The 15,081-nt window shown below is 40.0% G+C and overlaps 1 protein-coding gene across 1 annotated transcript; it reads right to left on the reverse strand.

Annotated features, from left to right (window-relative positions):
* Positions 1 to 5,169: 5,169 nt before the first annotated feature.
* On the reverse strand, positions 5,170 to 14,722 carry LOC127120010 (DExH-box ATP-dependent RNA helicase DExH12). Its single transcript, XM_051050396.1, has 6 exons — positions 14,534 to 14,722; positions 11,423 to 14,423; positions 9,158 to 9,547; positions 5,783 to 8,963; positions 5,576 to 5,642; positions 5,170 to 5,489 (listed from the first exon to the last, which is right to left on the reverse strand). The coding sequence occupies exons 2-4, from the start codon at positions 14,411 to 14,413 to the stop codon at positions 5,787 to 5,789; spliced, it is 6,558 nt and encodes a 2,185-aa protein (XP_050906353.1). The 5' UTR covers positions 14,414 to 14,423; positions 14,534 to 14,722; the 3' UTR covers positions 5,170 to 5,489; positions 5,576 to 5,642; positions 5,783 to 5,786.
* Between the last annotated feature and the right edge of the window lie 359 nt (positions 14,723 to 15,081).

Consider the following 15,081-nt stretch of genomic DNA (forward strand, 5'->3'; position numbering starts at 1 on the left):
TTTTTTATGTTATGAATAATAATTTTTTTTTGTCTCTTGTTACGGAGATGCTTCTATCCGATCTCGAAGATGCATATCCAAAGTCTTCAAACATTTTTTTTTTTTGATAAACACTTGTATTAAAACGCACAAGGGGTGCAACCCAATACAAAGGGAAAAGTTACAATCCAATGAAACTTGCAGGATTATCAAACCATAATTCTCTATTAATATCTATACTACCCTTAGACAAAATAGAAATCCAATCCCACCCAACAGATTTAATAATCAATAAAATCTCTACCCCATTCCAAATGGAATGATTAAAAACCAAATTATTTCTCGCATTCCAAATGCTCCAGCAAACCAAAGGCCAAATAAACGCGAAAAAAGACGACTTCAATTTTCCATCCAACGAATTAGACAAAAAAAGCAGCACATCTTCTCCGGTAACAATAGTACCCCTATCCGATAAATCCAATAAATCATCAAAAACCACTCCAAACCATGAGAGCACATCCTTCCAAATGGTTTTAACTTTGCAACACTTCAGAAAAAGGTGACCAACAGATTCCTCTTCTAACTCACATAAGGGACAATAAGAACCCTCCACACCTGAAATCACACCTCTATGCGAAAGTTCTTTTCTTGTCGGTAAGGCTCCCAAGATCCATCTCCACCCAAACAACTTGACTTTACACGGAATAAAAGCTTTCCATAATCTTTGAATTTCACAACGTCTAAACTCACTACCAATATGATTACCCGCATTCAATGAGTACAAACGTTTAAAAGCATTCCTAATCGAAAAACCCTCCACATCTCTCCACCAAATTAATTTATCATCCTCCTTCAAACACGGTTTTACATCCTTTAAGATCTCTGTTAACTCCTTCCAATCCTCCAATAATTCACCTACTAATAAGTTAGAATCAACACCCACGTTCCAACGCCAACCCTCATTCTCCCATAAACCACAATTAAACACAAGAGCATTAGGAAAAGAACAAACCTCAAATAACCGAGGAAAAAGAAGTTTAAGAGAAAGAGTACCCAACCAACAATGCTTCCAAGCAAGAAAAGAATTGCCTCTTCCCAATTTGCAAGAAATTGAGTCACAAAACCAATCTTGACCGCCAAAAGGAGTACCACAAACCAACCGAACATCTCTCCACCATAAAGAGTAAGTAGACAAAACCGGCTTTGACACCACATCACACAGAGATTGCAATCCACTACCATATCTAAAATGAAGTAAATTAAACCAAATCGCATGTTTATCATTAAGAAAACGCCAACCCCATTTACTCATCAACGACAAATTAAACCACTCCACATGCTTAACACCTAAACCTCCTTCCTCCTTTTTCAGACAAATTTTATCCCAACTTACCCAACACATTTTTCTACTTCCACCACCATCCCCCCATAAGAAATTCCTTTGAATTTTGATAATATCATCCACAACACACTTAGGAGCCTTAAAGAAAGAAAGTAAAAAGATAGGCAAATTGTTAATCACCGAATTAAGTAAAGTAACCTTACCTCCAAGAGATAGTTGTTTCCCTCGCCAACCACTTAAACGCTTCTTCATCTTAGAAAGCATCATAGACCAAAACAGTCTACGTCTATGGTTACCGCCAATAGGGATACCAAGAAAGGTAAAAGGAATCTTTTCCAACTTACAAGCCAAAAAAGAAGACGCCGATTCCAAGATAAAATCCTCCACATGCACACCATACAACTTACTTTTCTTTAAGTTAACACACAAACCCGACACCAATTCAAAACCCCTTAATAAAGTTTTAATACACCATAAATTTTCCTTTGATCCATCACACACTAACACCGTATCATCTGCAAATTGTAGCATCTCAAAATGAATATCCTCCGAAACCACAAAACCTTTGAACGATCCCAACGAAACCGCTTTCCTCATCATACCCGCCAAGCCTTCTCCCACCAAAAGAAAAAGAAAAGGAGAAAGAGGATCTCCTTGACGTAATCCTCTAGATGTATTAAATTCCAAAGTAGGGCTACCGTTAACTAAAATTGAAACCGAGCTAGAAAAAACCGTACCTTCCATCCATTTCATCCAAACCTCACCAAAACCCATCTTTCTAAGCATAAATTTAAGGAAGCCCCATGAAACACAATCATAGGCTTTCTCAAAATCAACTTTCAACACAATACATTTCCTACGCCTCCTTTTCGCAAAATCTAAAATCTCATTAAGCACTACCACCCCATCAAACAATTGTCTTCCTTCAATGAATGCCGTTTGACAAGGCGACACGAGTTTACCAATCACCAATCTCAACCTAGCCGCCAGAATTTTTGATATTAACCGATATAAGCAACCCACTAAGCAAATAGGACGATACTCATCAATGCTTATCGGACAATCAACCTTAGGAATAAGAGCAAGAAAAGATGCCGTCGCGGATCGAGGAAGAACACCACGCACATAAAACTCTTGAACAAAATTAACCACGTCCTCCTTCACAAAAAATTCCAACACTTTTTCAAAAAACCAAGCGGAAAACCATCCGGGCCCGGACTCTTATCACAATCACTTAACCACACAATCTCTTTAATTTCATCCACTTGGAATGGGGCTTCCAACAATTCTCTATCTTCCACACTAAGAACATTAAAAATAAGTCCATCCAGAGTCGGTCTATCCTCCATCGGTTCCGTAAAACGGCTTTTAAAATGATTAAAGATCTCACTTTTAATCTCCTCCACACCTTCCAACCGACCTCTTGAAGTAACCAAAGAGACAATATTATTTCTCCTAAATCTCCCCTTCATAACAGAATGAAAGAATTTGGAGTTAGAATCCCCAAGACGAATCCAATTACACCTAGCTTTTTGGTGCAAAAAGTTTTCGCGCAACAGCAAAGAATTCCACACCTCTTTCGTAGCCATCTCTCTATTACTCCTCACAGAATCAACAATGCCATCCTCCGCTAAATCCGCTACCACCAAGTCCAACGAATTAAGTGCACCCACCGCTTTTTCCACATTCAAATCCAACAACCCGAATACCTCTTTATTCCAACTCTTCAATTTTGATTTTACCGCCAACAATTTTTCTTTCAAAATAAAGCTCGCCTTCCCTCTCCTCCTAGTATTAATCCAAGTATCACTCACCAAAGGAATAAAATCCTCATGCTCACACCACCCTTTAAAAAACTTAAACGGTTTCGGCCCCCAATCCACAAACTTGCAATTTAACCAAATAGGACAATGGTCTGAGATAGACCTATCTCCCACCACAATCCCTCCCACACCCCACAATGCAAGTAATTTCTCAGAAATAAGAAATCTATCCAACCTACTACAAGCACTCCCATCCAAATTGTACCAAGTGAACTTCTTATTAATCATTGGAACATCCACCAGATTCATCGAACTAATAAAACCCTCAAAGTCCTCCGCCTCTTTTATATTAAAGTTATTTGAAATACCCTTCCTCTCCTCTTTAACCCGAACAGAATTAAAATCACCCCCAACACACCACAACCCTTCTGGAAATTTTGATTTAAACTCAACAAGCCTCGCCCAAAAAACCCTCTTCTTCTCAATAAAACAGGAAGAATAGACATTAACCAGAAAAAGATTAATACCAGACCACAGCACATGAATACCAAGAAACCCTTCCCCAACAAAACTAGCCACCAGAGAAAAAGAATTTTTCTTCCACACTGTTAAAATACCTCCAGATCTACCCACTGCCCATTTAGAGATCCACTCCGCTGTAGAATCAATCCAAAACGAATCCAAAGAGATACCATCAATAACATGAATCTTGGTTTCTTGAATAAAACACACATCTGCCTTAGAATCACAAATTAATTTTCTCAAAGAACGCAATTTAGCTTTGCATCCACACCCACGAATGTTATACGACACAATAATCATTTAACATGAATTGATTTTGCATCCACCGAATTAACCACGCACTTATCGGCTAACTCCCTCACTTTTATAGCTTCAATTTGCAACCTTTCAGGCCCTCCTCCCGTCAACCCCAAACATTTTGCTCTATGCCAAATATTACGCGCCACACCACTATTAACCTCATCAGCATCTACCGGCTCCACACAGACACTATCCTCCACCGATTCAGAAGAAGCACGATACTGACCAACCCCCTCGTACTTACCGTTAGCAATTTGAAAGCTATTCAGCCTCAATCTAGCAACAGGCAACTCAGAAAGAGTCGCTGAACCATCAATATAACTTCCTCTGTCCCCACTGTTCCGCGCAGCCATAAGGCTCTCCTTCATGCTAACCTTCGAATTTATCAACCTCTGTCCACCAACCAATAATTTCAGTCCCCTTACCGTTCCAGACAGCGTCGCCTCACTGTCAAGCAAATGTTCACCAGACCCTGAAAAATCCCCACCCTGGACCACTGATGCATATCGCCCCACAGCAGCCTTCCCACCTGCTAACCCATCATCCGGCCTCGATACAGATTCACCAGACACTTGTTCTGCCGAATCACCCACGATTCCCTTAACACCAACCACCAAACAACTGCTCCCTCCATGAACCCGCACACAGGACCCTGCTGACTCCGGAATTAACGGCACCATCTGCTCAGATTCTTTGACAACCGTATCCGCATCAACATTCACACCGTAACCAAAGCTGCTACAAACCTTCGTCCCTGAATCCAGCGCCTTCCTTCCAGCCTGAGAGACCAAATGAGTATGGCAACGACCAACACCTCCAACAGAATGTGTAGCCGTCCCAGACCGACAGCCAATGCTATCCATCGAACGGTTCCCATCACCTCCAGTCTGCTTCGCAACCGAATCCAGCGAATATCCTCCATCCTGAACAGCATTCCGACTCTGCAAATGCACCTCGCCAGAAAAAGCACCAGCCGCTGAACGAACAGCAGGTCTTCAAACGTTTTTAAAATGGTCTACACTGTATATGTATTATATACATTTTTAAAATAGTCTAGATTGTATATATATTAGATACATCCCGAAATCTATTGACATTTTAATATTTCCCCCCTGGTACACTAATAATCCCAAAATTATGATGGGAATCTTTAAAACCGGGTTACAAATTCCTTCCTTATAACTCCAAAAAAAAAAAAAGTCATTCATAACCGTAACTATTTTCAAATTCATGCGGATTATTTACAAAACACAAATCAGTAGCTTAGACATCAAATGGGTAAATAAAGTTGGATAACCAAAAGCTGCAATATAAACATCTGTGTACAAACTAAAGTAAAGCTAAGTTCAACAGGTCTTCAAAACTATATAAAAGCATGTATGAAGACAGAGTTCTCGAGAATCCCAAATTGGTCATTCAAGGACATAAATAACCCTCAAGAAAATTATCACCATTGTCCCAATAATCAACATATTCACTCCATTTCTTATGTAGCAATTAGTGATCCACGGGTTACAGTTTTTCCATAATCAACCTACAGTGCTACCTCCTTATGTTATCTCTTGCTGCAATTAGTTCCTTAACTGCCACAATGTAAAGGCGAACATTTAATTAGTACGCAATAATCAGGTTTATTGTTTAATTAAGGATGAGTAAGTAAGGTGTTTACCGTAACAAAACAAAAACTTCAGCATGGAAATATAACCATCCTCTTCTCAATTGCAGCTTTCATGAAACTGCAAAGGACAAAAAATTCATAAACTCCAGAACCAACAAGCATAATGTTGTTTAAAATGAAGTATATGCTACCAAAAGCACTAAACTAATTAATATGTTGATATATCTTAGTAAGAAAAAAAAGAATTAGAAAAATTACTTTTTCATTCATCTTCACCACCATCTGCTTCCTTAACATCAAGGGTGAAACCATACTCCTGATCACAACCCATGTAAGAATCGCACATGAAGTAGAGGACATAGGATTTCTTTCCAGCATCAGCAGGAGCAGTAAACTCCAGTTTGGCTTTCAACTTCCGCTGCAACGACACCCGTTTAATTGCAAGCAACATGTTGGTTTTGGTATCACCAACAACAAGCCACCACCCTTCTTCCTTGGCTTTCGGATACCTGGGAGCATCAACAGGTCCTACTTCTGTTTTACCCTCAAGATCCCGCTCAAGAGTGACCTGAAGTGTTACATCATCCCCGGCTCGCACATTGTCGTTGTCCACGATCTCATATGACAAATCAATATTAGGAAAACGATTGCAAAATCGGGCAATATCCAAAAGCTGAGAATCAGTCATGTTCAACAATTCTCGTCTTTCGTCATCCTCCATCTCTAATAAATCAAAGACAGTTTCTATACTCCTCCCTGGGTTCTCCTGGCATTTCTTAGCCAAATCCTTTGTGAAGTGTGGAAGCTGTAGCAGCATAGAATCTCGCTCCCACATTCCTTGTGTCACCATTTGACTTACTTCCATAGCAAGAAGAGCCATGCTCAGCCAACCATTGCTCGATATTACATCCACCATTGCCTGCAGCAGCCTGTTCGCAGAAAGCAGCACCTCCCTCTGGTCCAATGATAGATTACCACCAACAAATTGCCTAGAGAAATGCGCCTGCAGCACAGCATTTGCTTTAACATGTGGATCTGTGACTTTCGGGTTTTCAAAGGAAAACCTTTGGTGGTTGATTAACCTACGAACCACCTCTTCTTCCCCGGGTCTTATTGGAAGGTGAGCATACTCTGATGCAGATGACAGAATCTCCAACAGACCCTTCATTTTTGTTTTTGAAGTCAATGATGATGAAAACCTTTCAATAGTTGTGTAACTGATGTAATAATATGAAGCAATCATTCCAAGGTTCAGAGGAGAAAGGTCCATATCATCCTCAATAGCAACACACTTGCTTGCTTCTAAATCGCTCAATGTATTTTCCACCATCTCTGAGAGGTGGTCAGAAAGATGTCTGTGACTAACTCCTTGTAAATTGTAATAGTTAGGATTCTGGGTGAGCCTCCGATACATGAATGTCCATGTAAGATAATCTACAGCATCTTGCTTGTTTTCAATAATCCCAGCAACAATTTCAGCATTTAAGTTGTCATGCAAGAAGTGATGAAGATGGCTTTCAACCGGGAATGCTTCATATAGAAACTTCTTGTAGTACTCTTTACGAGGTGCATGGCATAAGATGACACATTTCCCAGAATTGTCCACTAAAGGCCGGCTGGCATGACCCATCATTTGCAGCAAATCGGTAACAGGGTAATCTGTTTGAGCATTCTCTCGCCCATCATAGTATTGTGTGCCCATCACAACTACCAGATGAGCGGACAAGGTCACTCCCCAGCACATGGAACTGCTTAAAACACAGACCTGAATCCAACCAGCTTCAAATAGTTGTGAGACGATGTCATGATCAAGACTGTTTAAGCCCTCGTGCAAGTAGCCAACACCTTCACGTAAAGTGACTTTCAACATTTCATCACTAATCTTGTCAATAAAAGGCTCAAGTTCTTCTACGGACCGCAGCAAAAAAGGCTTCTCACCACTGTCTGCACCTGAGTATGTAATCAAATCCACAGCTGTCAGTCGAACATGCTTTCTTGTAGGTACAAATACAATAGCAGGTTTCCCATTCTTGGCATGTTGAGCAATCGAAGTGTAAGTCGGTTTGGTCATTGCCTGCATCCTAGCCTCAAAATTGGCAATATCTACACCTTGGATGTGAATTTCTAATGGCACGGGTCGAACACCGGGTGGGAAGTTGAAAAGGCCATGGGAGGTAGCTCCAATCCATTCTCCCAGATCCTTTGCATTTGCAAGTGAAGTTGACAAAGCCACGATACGAATCTTATTTTCAACCTGACTGGCAATATATCTCATCCGGGAAACAATAACCTCTAAAATAGGACCACCTTGCCCTCCAATTAAGTGGAGCTCATCAATGATGAAAAGACTAACTTGTTGAACATGCTTCCTCTGTTTCCAGCGTCGGGATAAAGCATCCCATTTCTCTGGAGTACTAATAATAACCTGACCTTTCTCAAGCAGTTTCAGATCAGTCGCAGTTTCTCCAGTTAACTCCACTACCTTCAACTTGAGCCCGCCCCCAAATTTCTTCTCCCAATCACGATACCGTTCTTTGGCAAGAGCTTCAATGGGTGCAACATAAACAACACGCATGACACTATCAGGCAATTTTTGATGATTCCTCAAAATTGCAAATTCAGCACATATAGTCTTGCCGCTCCCAGTTGGAGCAGCAACCAAGACATTGTCATCAGAATTATACAGTACTGTGAAGACTTGTGTTTGTACCGGATTGAAATGTTTAAAATCCTGATAAAGAGCTTCATAAGATGGATTTCTCAAGGCAGTAACCGGAAGCGGTTGAAGATCCAATAGTTCAGTAGGCGGGGGATATTTTTCAGGTAAAATTAGATGCCTGAAAGAAACAGGCAGTACAGTTTGGGATCCAAGCCATTTATCAGAAACAACACGGATAAAGTATTGAGGAGGAAGAGGCTCGTATATCGGCACAGTGAAATTCAAAGTGTGATCCTCCTCAATATACTGTTTTTTCAACAAAAAATACTCGTGATGAAGGATATATTCACCATCATTATCCTCCACAATCACCCAGAATGGCTCAACATACCCATGTATCCTATCATCCCACGCAAAATCAGGAGTTATTGTGAGCTCAACCCCCAAAACTGTGCGAGTAATTGGCTGCACGTGTGCTGCAAGGTTCAGCTTTGGGAATTGATGGATAAATTTATGAAGGGTCCTCCCCATCTTCGGTGCACGAATCAGTTCACCTATCTCTTGTGATGATAGGTCGTAATACCTTTCCCAAGCCAAATCCTTCTTCTCCAATTTTGTTAATATATCACTTGGAATTCCAGTGAACTGACGAAGAGGAGTTTGAACACTCCACATTCTCTTGGTCACCATCTTGCATAAGTTCAAAGCCTTCTCAGCCAATTGTGCCCAACCACGTTTCAGGACAATCTCAAAAAGAGCCCGCAAAAGACGTCCAGCACTCTGAAAGAGAAAAATGAAATACGCAAATCAGCTAAAAGAATTATAAGATGAACACCACTTCGAATAAACTCTCAAAGGTAAGAAACAGTCTTAAAAGAAATAGAGTATCACTTCCAATAACTTCTCAAAAGAAACAGAGTCATAAAAGAAATATAATACCACTTTCGATAACTTCTCAAAGGTAAGAAACAAACCTGAGTTATAAAAACCATATCAGATGTCATTGAGAGCCCTTCAAGCTTTAATTGTGAAATGTATGCTTGCAGTAAAACATTGATTTTTGCACTCGGCTCTTCCAGACTTTCCTTGATGGGAATGGGAACACGGTCTAAAAGCTTAGCCAGCTCCATCTTTTCATCTTGCCTTACAGTTACATACTTGAATTCTTCACTAAGTGAGAACAGCCGACAAAGCTCTATGTCTCCCATAGTAGGCTTCAAATGCTCGTTATATGTGGATATAGTTCCGTGAGTTATATAGTAGTAACTTGCAATTCGACCCAAGTCGGTGACCTGAAAATATCCACTCTTCCTATCATACTTCACCAAATTATTTTTATCTAAGATGGTTGCAGCCGTATGAATCTGCAAAATTTAAATAAATCAATGTTAGATGATTGATTGATAAAACACAAGGCAGGATGAAAAAAGCTATATATATCCAGAAAAAAATATGATTGAATATCATTTGAAAATCATCAAATAAATATTCAAAGGAGAAAACCGATCATCAAAAAAAAGTTAAACTGACTATGTCTTACTAGAGTCCATGAAGATTTGGTTCCCTTTACATGCAATTCTACATAAATTATACCAATGACAAAAACAGACACCAGGAAAAAGGAAACTAGTAAATAAACCAAAACTAAACTGGGTAATTCTCAGAGCCAAACCTAAGGTGGTTCTAAAAGCCATAAAGATATGTTCCCTTTTCATGCAATTATAAGTAAGTTATACGAATGAAAAGAACATACACTACCAAAAAGGAACCTAGTAAATAAACCTAAACTAAAGTGGGTGATTCTCAAAGCCATGAAGATCTGGTTCTCTTCTCATGCAACTGTACACAAATCAAACCGATGACAACAATCACTAACGGAAAGAAACCTAGTAAAAAACCAAATAAAGGCACAGATTTTGGTTTAGGTCAGAGGATAAAAAACAAACTTTAAAAAAATTAAAGAGCTTTCTGTCTGAAATATTCAAATGAGAAAAATCAAACATCAAAAAAAGTTGAAGAGCTTATGTCTTACTAGAGTCCACGATGGTTTGGTTCCCTTTTCATGCAATTCTAAGTAAATTAATTATATCAATGACAAGAAAGACACTAGCAAAAAGGAACCTGGTAACTTGGTAAGTAAACAAAAACTAAGGCTGGTGATTTACAAAGCCATGAAGATTTGATTCCCTTCTCATGCAACTCTACACAAGTCAAACTGATGACAACAACAATCACTAACAGAAAGGAATCAAGTAAAAAAACAAACAATTTTAGCTCAGGAGAAAAATCAAACTTCAAAAAAAAAACTAAAGAGCATGTGTAATAAATATTCAAAGGAGAAGAATCAAACATCAAAAAAAGAAAAGTTAAAGAGCCTATGTTTTACTAGAGTCCCCAATAATTTGGTTCCATGTTCAGGCAATTCTACATAGATTACACCAATGACTAGAACAAACACCACCAAAAAGGAACCAAGTAATAAATAAACTAATGCAGGTAATTCTCAAAGCCATAAGATCTGTTCCCTTCTCAAGCAACTCTAATACAATAATCAAAGCAATGACAACAACAATCACTAAAACCAATAAAACAAGTCAATAACCAAATAATGACACAGGAATTGGTTTGGTTCAGGTATTAAAAACCAAAAGACAAATAAAACTTCGAGAGAAAAAAAGAAGATAGATTAAGAGAAAAAGAAGAAAAAAAACATTTTGAATATGTATACGGCTGACGTGGGCGCTCCAGCCGTGTGAAACCCGCGACATTCTGAACCCATTCACGTAAACGTGGCCGTTCCAACACGGCTGGGAGCGTTAGCTTGGTAGTGCCGTTATGCACCGAGATGACGGCTGTTCCGAGTTTGATAACATAGATGGCACGGGAATCAGTGTAGCTCAGGGGAGAAAAACCGAACTTCAAAAAAATTGAAGTGGCTATGTTTTACTAGAGTCCCCGGAGACTGGTTCCCTTTTTATGCATTTCTACATAAATTATACCAGACACTAGAACAGACACCGCCAAAAAGGAACCTAAATAAAGTAAAAACTAAAGCAGGTAACTCTCAAAGTCATAAGATCTGGTTCCCTTCTCAAGCAAATTTACTACATATGTCAAAGCAATCATAACAACAATCAAAAACAGCAAGGAACCAAGTAAAGAGCCGAATAATGACCTGGGAACTGATTTAGTTCAGGTAATAAAAACCAATAGATAAATTAGAGAATTGAGATGCTTACCAAATCAGCCCTCCTTTCCTCCAATGTTATATCTCTGGTTAGGACATCTGGTGCTAAACCATAAAGAGAAGGATTCCTCAACATACGGACATACAGGTAAGTGTATCCAATCCAGTGACAGGCTTCCTTTGCATTTTGAACTGTACCAAGAACTACTTCTGCATTCAACTGATCGGCCAGCTTTGAAATAAACTGGCTCTCAATAGGAAGTTGCTGGTTCATGAGAGAGAGGTAATATTGTAACTCACTGTGGCCAGTAACAATTATTCCCTCGCCATAAGAATCGTATTGGGGCCTTCCAGCACGACCCAGCATCTGCATAACGTCGAGAGGACTCAATTCAGTCCAGGCCCCTTTTTCAGGATTGTAAATCTGTGTCCCTTTAATTATCACTGTATGGGCAGGAAGATTCACACCCCAGGCAAGGGTAGCAGTGGATACCAAAACTTGTGCATGTCCATCAGCAAACAGATCCTCAACAAGTTGCCGATCTGTCCTTGTCATACCAGCGTGATGAATAGCAAAACCATACGGCAGAAGATCTTTAAGGTCACTGCTTTTCACAAGATCGGTGTGAGTATGAAGAATTTCACGACTTGCACTGTCTTCTTTAAGGAACCTGCCAAGAGTATCATTTGCCAGTGCAGCATCTCTAATGGCTCTAGCAGTTTTAGCAGTTTCTTTCCTTGAATGTACAAAGATAAGAACCTGATGCTTTCCAGCTACACCCATAACTTTTTCGTAACAGATATCGTTCATCAACTGGAATCTCTGAAGGGGTTTCTTTACAGTGATTCCAACATACTGCTGAGAAAGAGGCACAGGTCTATAACTGTTATCGAAATAAAACAACCCCTTGTTCAGATCGACACGCAAGAATAGGGCCACGTCTTCATAGTTAGGGAGAGTAGCCGACAATCCCACCAATCGAATATAATCCTTTGTTGTTTCAATCTGCCTTACTGTTCTAGCAACAATACTTTCAATTACAGGCCCTCTGTTATCATGAAGGAGATGAATCTCATCAATGATGAGGAGCTTCACAAGTTGTGTGTAAGTTCGGTCTCCGGACTTCCGTGTGATAATATCCCACTTCTCAGGAGTTGTCACAATGATTTGAGTCTCTTCTATTTGCTGCCTTGTTAGTGACTGATCTCCACTGAGCTCTCTGACCTTAACATTATATTCCTGCAACCGGTTAGACAAATTCCCAACAACCTCGGCCACAAGAGCTTTCATTGGTGCAACATAAACAATTTTATATGCATTGTGGTCAATAGAACCATCATCCGGATTCCTATGTCGTGCAATCTGCTGAAGGATAGTAAGAACAGCAACGTTGGTTTTTCCAGCACCAGTTGGGGCACAAAGCAAAAGATTATCAGGCTTAAAGAGAGCAGTTTCATAGACTTTGCTCTGAACTCTATTCAATTGAGTCATTCCTTTGAAGGCTGGTTGTGCCCAATCAGGCATTGCAGAAATCTTTAACAGCTTCTCATTAGGATCAAGGGGCTTCGCCTTCAATGCAGGGACATGAATTTCTTCATAACCTTTGCTAAGATGCCTATAAGACCCATCAGGGAGGTCACATTTTTTCTTTGCCATAAACAGACCACCTTGTGCAAAAGTCAGGTTATCCAAATCAAGCATTTGGCGTTGACCCTTCAACCAACCACTCTCCCCATCTCTATCACCAACACCCCTCCTGCTTCTCTCCCTATCCCTATCTCTCTCCTTGTCTCCATCTCCAACACTATCATCTTTCAACCTTCTAGCCTCTTCCCTTATACTCTTCTCCAAGTTCTTTTGTCTCTCCTTAGCAGATGCCCTTGTAGCATGCAACTGCTCCAAAATTGGCTGCAACAAATCAGATCCCTTCATCTCTTCTTCAATCTTCTCCCTCTCTTCCTGATCTTGTGCCCTCGCCAAACGAGTACACCACACAATTTTCAGCCTGTTCCGCAGCAAAAACTTAATAAGGCTAAACTTATCAAATTCTAGATGAAACAACAGCTTGTTCTCCACTTCCCTATCATCAGGCTCCGCCAAAATATCCAACACTTCCCCAGCAAGCTTCTGACAATGTTGTGGATCAATCTGTTGTTCAAAAGCATGCGAAATCTTCCTCTGTAGCCAATAAGCATCAATGTCCTGCACATTCAAATTCATCCCTTCATTAGCTTCCTCCATATCTTCATCATCAATACCACCCCCCATTTGCATACCACCTGAACCATTAGCTTCAGCAAGATCCTCATCATCCTCTTCTTCCTCCTGCACCACATCAAGATCACTCTCATCATCCTCATCATCTTCATTCTCTTCAAATTCCACCGCAACCCCCACATCATCATCAAGACCACCATCCAAATCACCACCACCCGACCCATTCACAGCATCTCCAACCTCCTGGAAATCAGTAATCAACTTCCCAATCGAAACAAGCTGATCAAACACATTATTAGGTATAGGGTTAAGAAGCTTCTCAATATCCTTCTTCTTATCCAGATTCTTAAGAGTATCATTCTTCAAAACCGCAAGAATTTCATCCGCGGCACCACTAACAATACTAAGCGGCTGACCACCAAGTTGCTGCTGGATAACACTAAGCATAGCTTCATAAGCTGCACGGGTTTCCTTAGTCTTTGGCTGATAAACACCATCATCCGTGGCAGTAAGCACACTCTCTTCCTGAAGACGCCGGCGCTTGCTCCGACGAGAAGAGACGGAATCAATCGGATCCCTCTCTCTCTCCTTCTTCTTTCTCTTCGCAGCATTGAGTTTCTCACTGAGGTCCGGTGGACGGTCGTGGGAAACACGGTCACCGAAGTTCTTTGGATCGATTCTTCCATACAACGACTCTGGTTCTCCGGTGGGTTCGTGCGTGTCACGTGGACGAGAATCAGTGGTTAGAACTAAACTAGAGTTGGCTCTGTACTCGTACTGCTTGAACCGTGCGTGCGCTTCAGCGCCGCCTCCGAGATGCGCCATTTTGGGAACACTGATTCACAGAAAGAGAACAAGTTTAAGAAACGAAACCCTAATAATAATAATAATAAGTGTAAAAGGAAAAGCTGAAATTGAAGAGCGAAGGAAGAAAGAATAGAATACCTTGATTATGAAAATAATAAAGCTAAAATATAGTTTCAGTGATACTGGTGCATGAGCTATCGAGAGAGGGGAAAGAAGATGAAGAAAAAATGAAAAGGGTTTTGGATTTAGGCGTGAAGATGAAGAGTAGAAATGTAAGAAAAAAAAAGGTAAACCTAACTTCCGCCACAAGGTCACGTGTTTTTAAAGAAGAATCTATAAATAAATTTTTTTTTAATAATTATTATTTTTAAAAGAAAAAAAAAATATGCACAAGAAAATGCTAGTTGATGTGATTGAGAGATCCTCATCCTGGTGTTATAGTTTATGTTATGTGACAATATGTTTAAATTGGTTTGTGTAGAATCGTTGGATTAGGTTTTTGGATAATAATTAGGAAATAGGGGTGGACAAGAGTGGATCAAAAGTTGTCCAAAATAACAATTCAATTTTGTCTATTTACAGTTTTGATTTTGGCGGATATGGGTTCTCTTGGATGGTGGGTTACCGGTTGGGTTCGTCGGACTCACAATGACAAAACACCAAAAGACTTGATCTTAAAACAAAGA

The sequence above is a fragment of the Lathyrus oleraceus genome, chromosome 2, assembly GCF_024323335.1.
Source record: "Lathyrus oleraceus cultivar Zhongwan6 chromosome 2, CAAS_Psat_ZW6_1.0, whole genome shotgun sequence".
Lineage (NCBI taxonomy): Eukaryota > Viridiplantae > Streptophyta > Magnoliopsida > Fabales > Fabaceae > Lathyrus > Lathyrus oleraceus.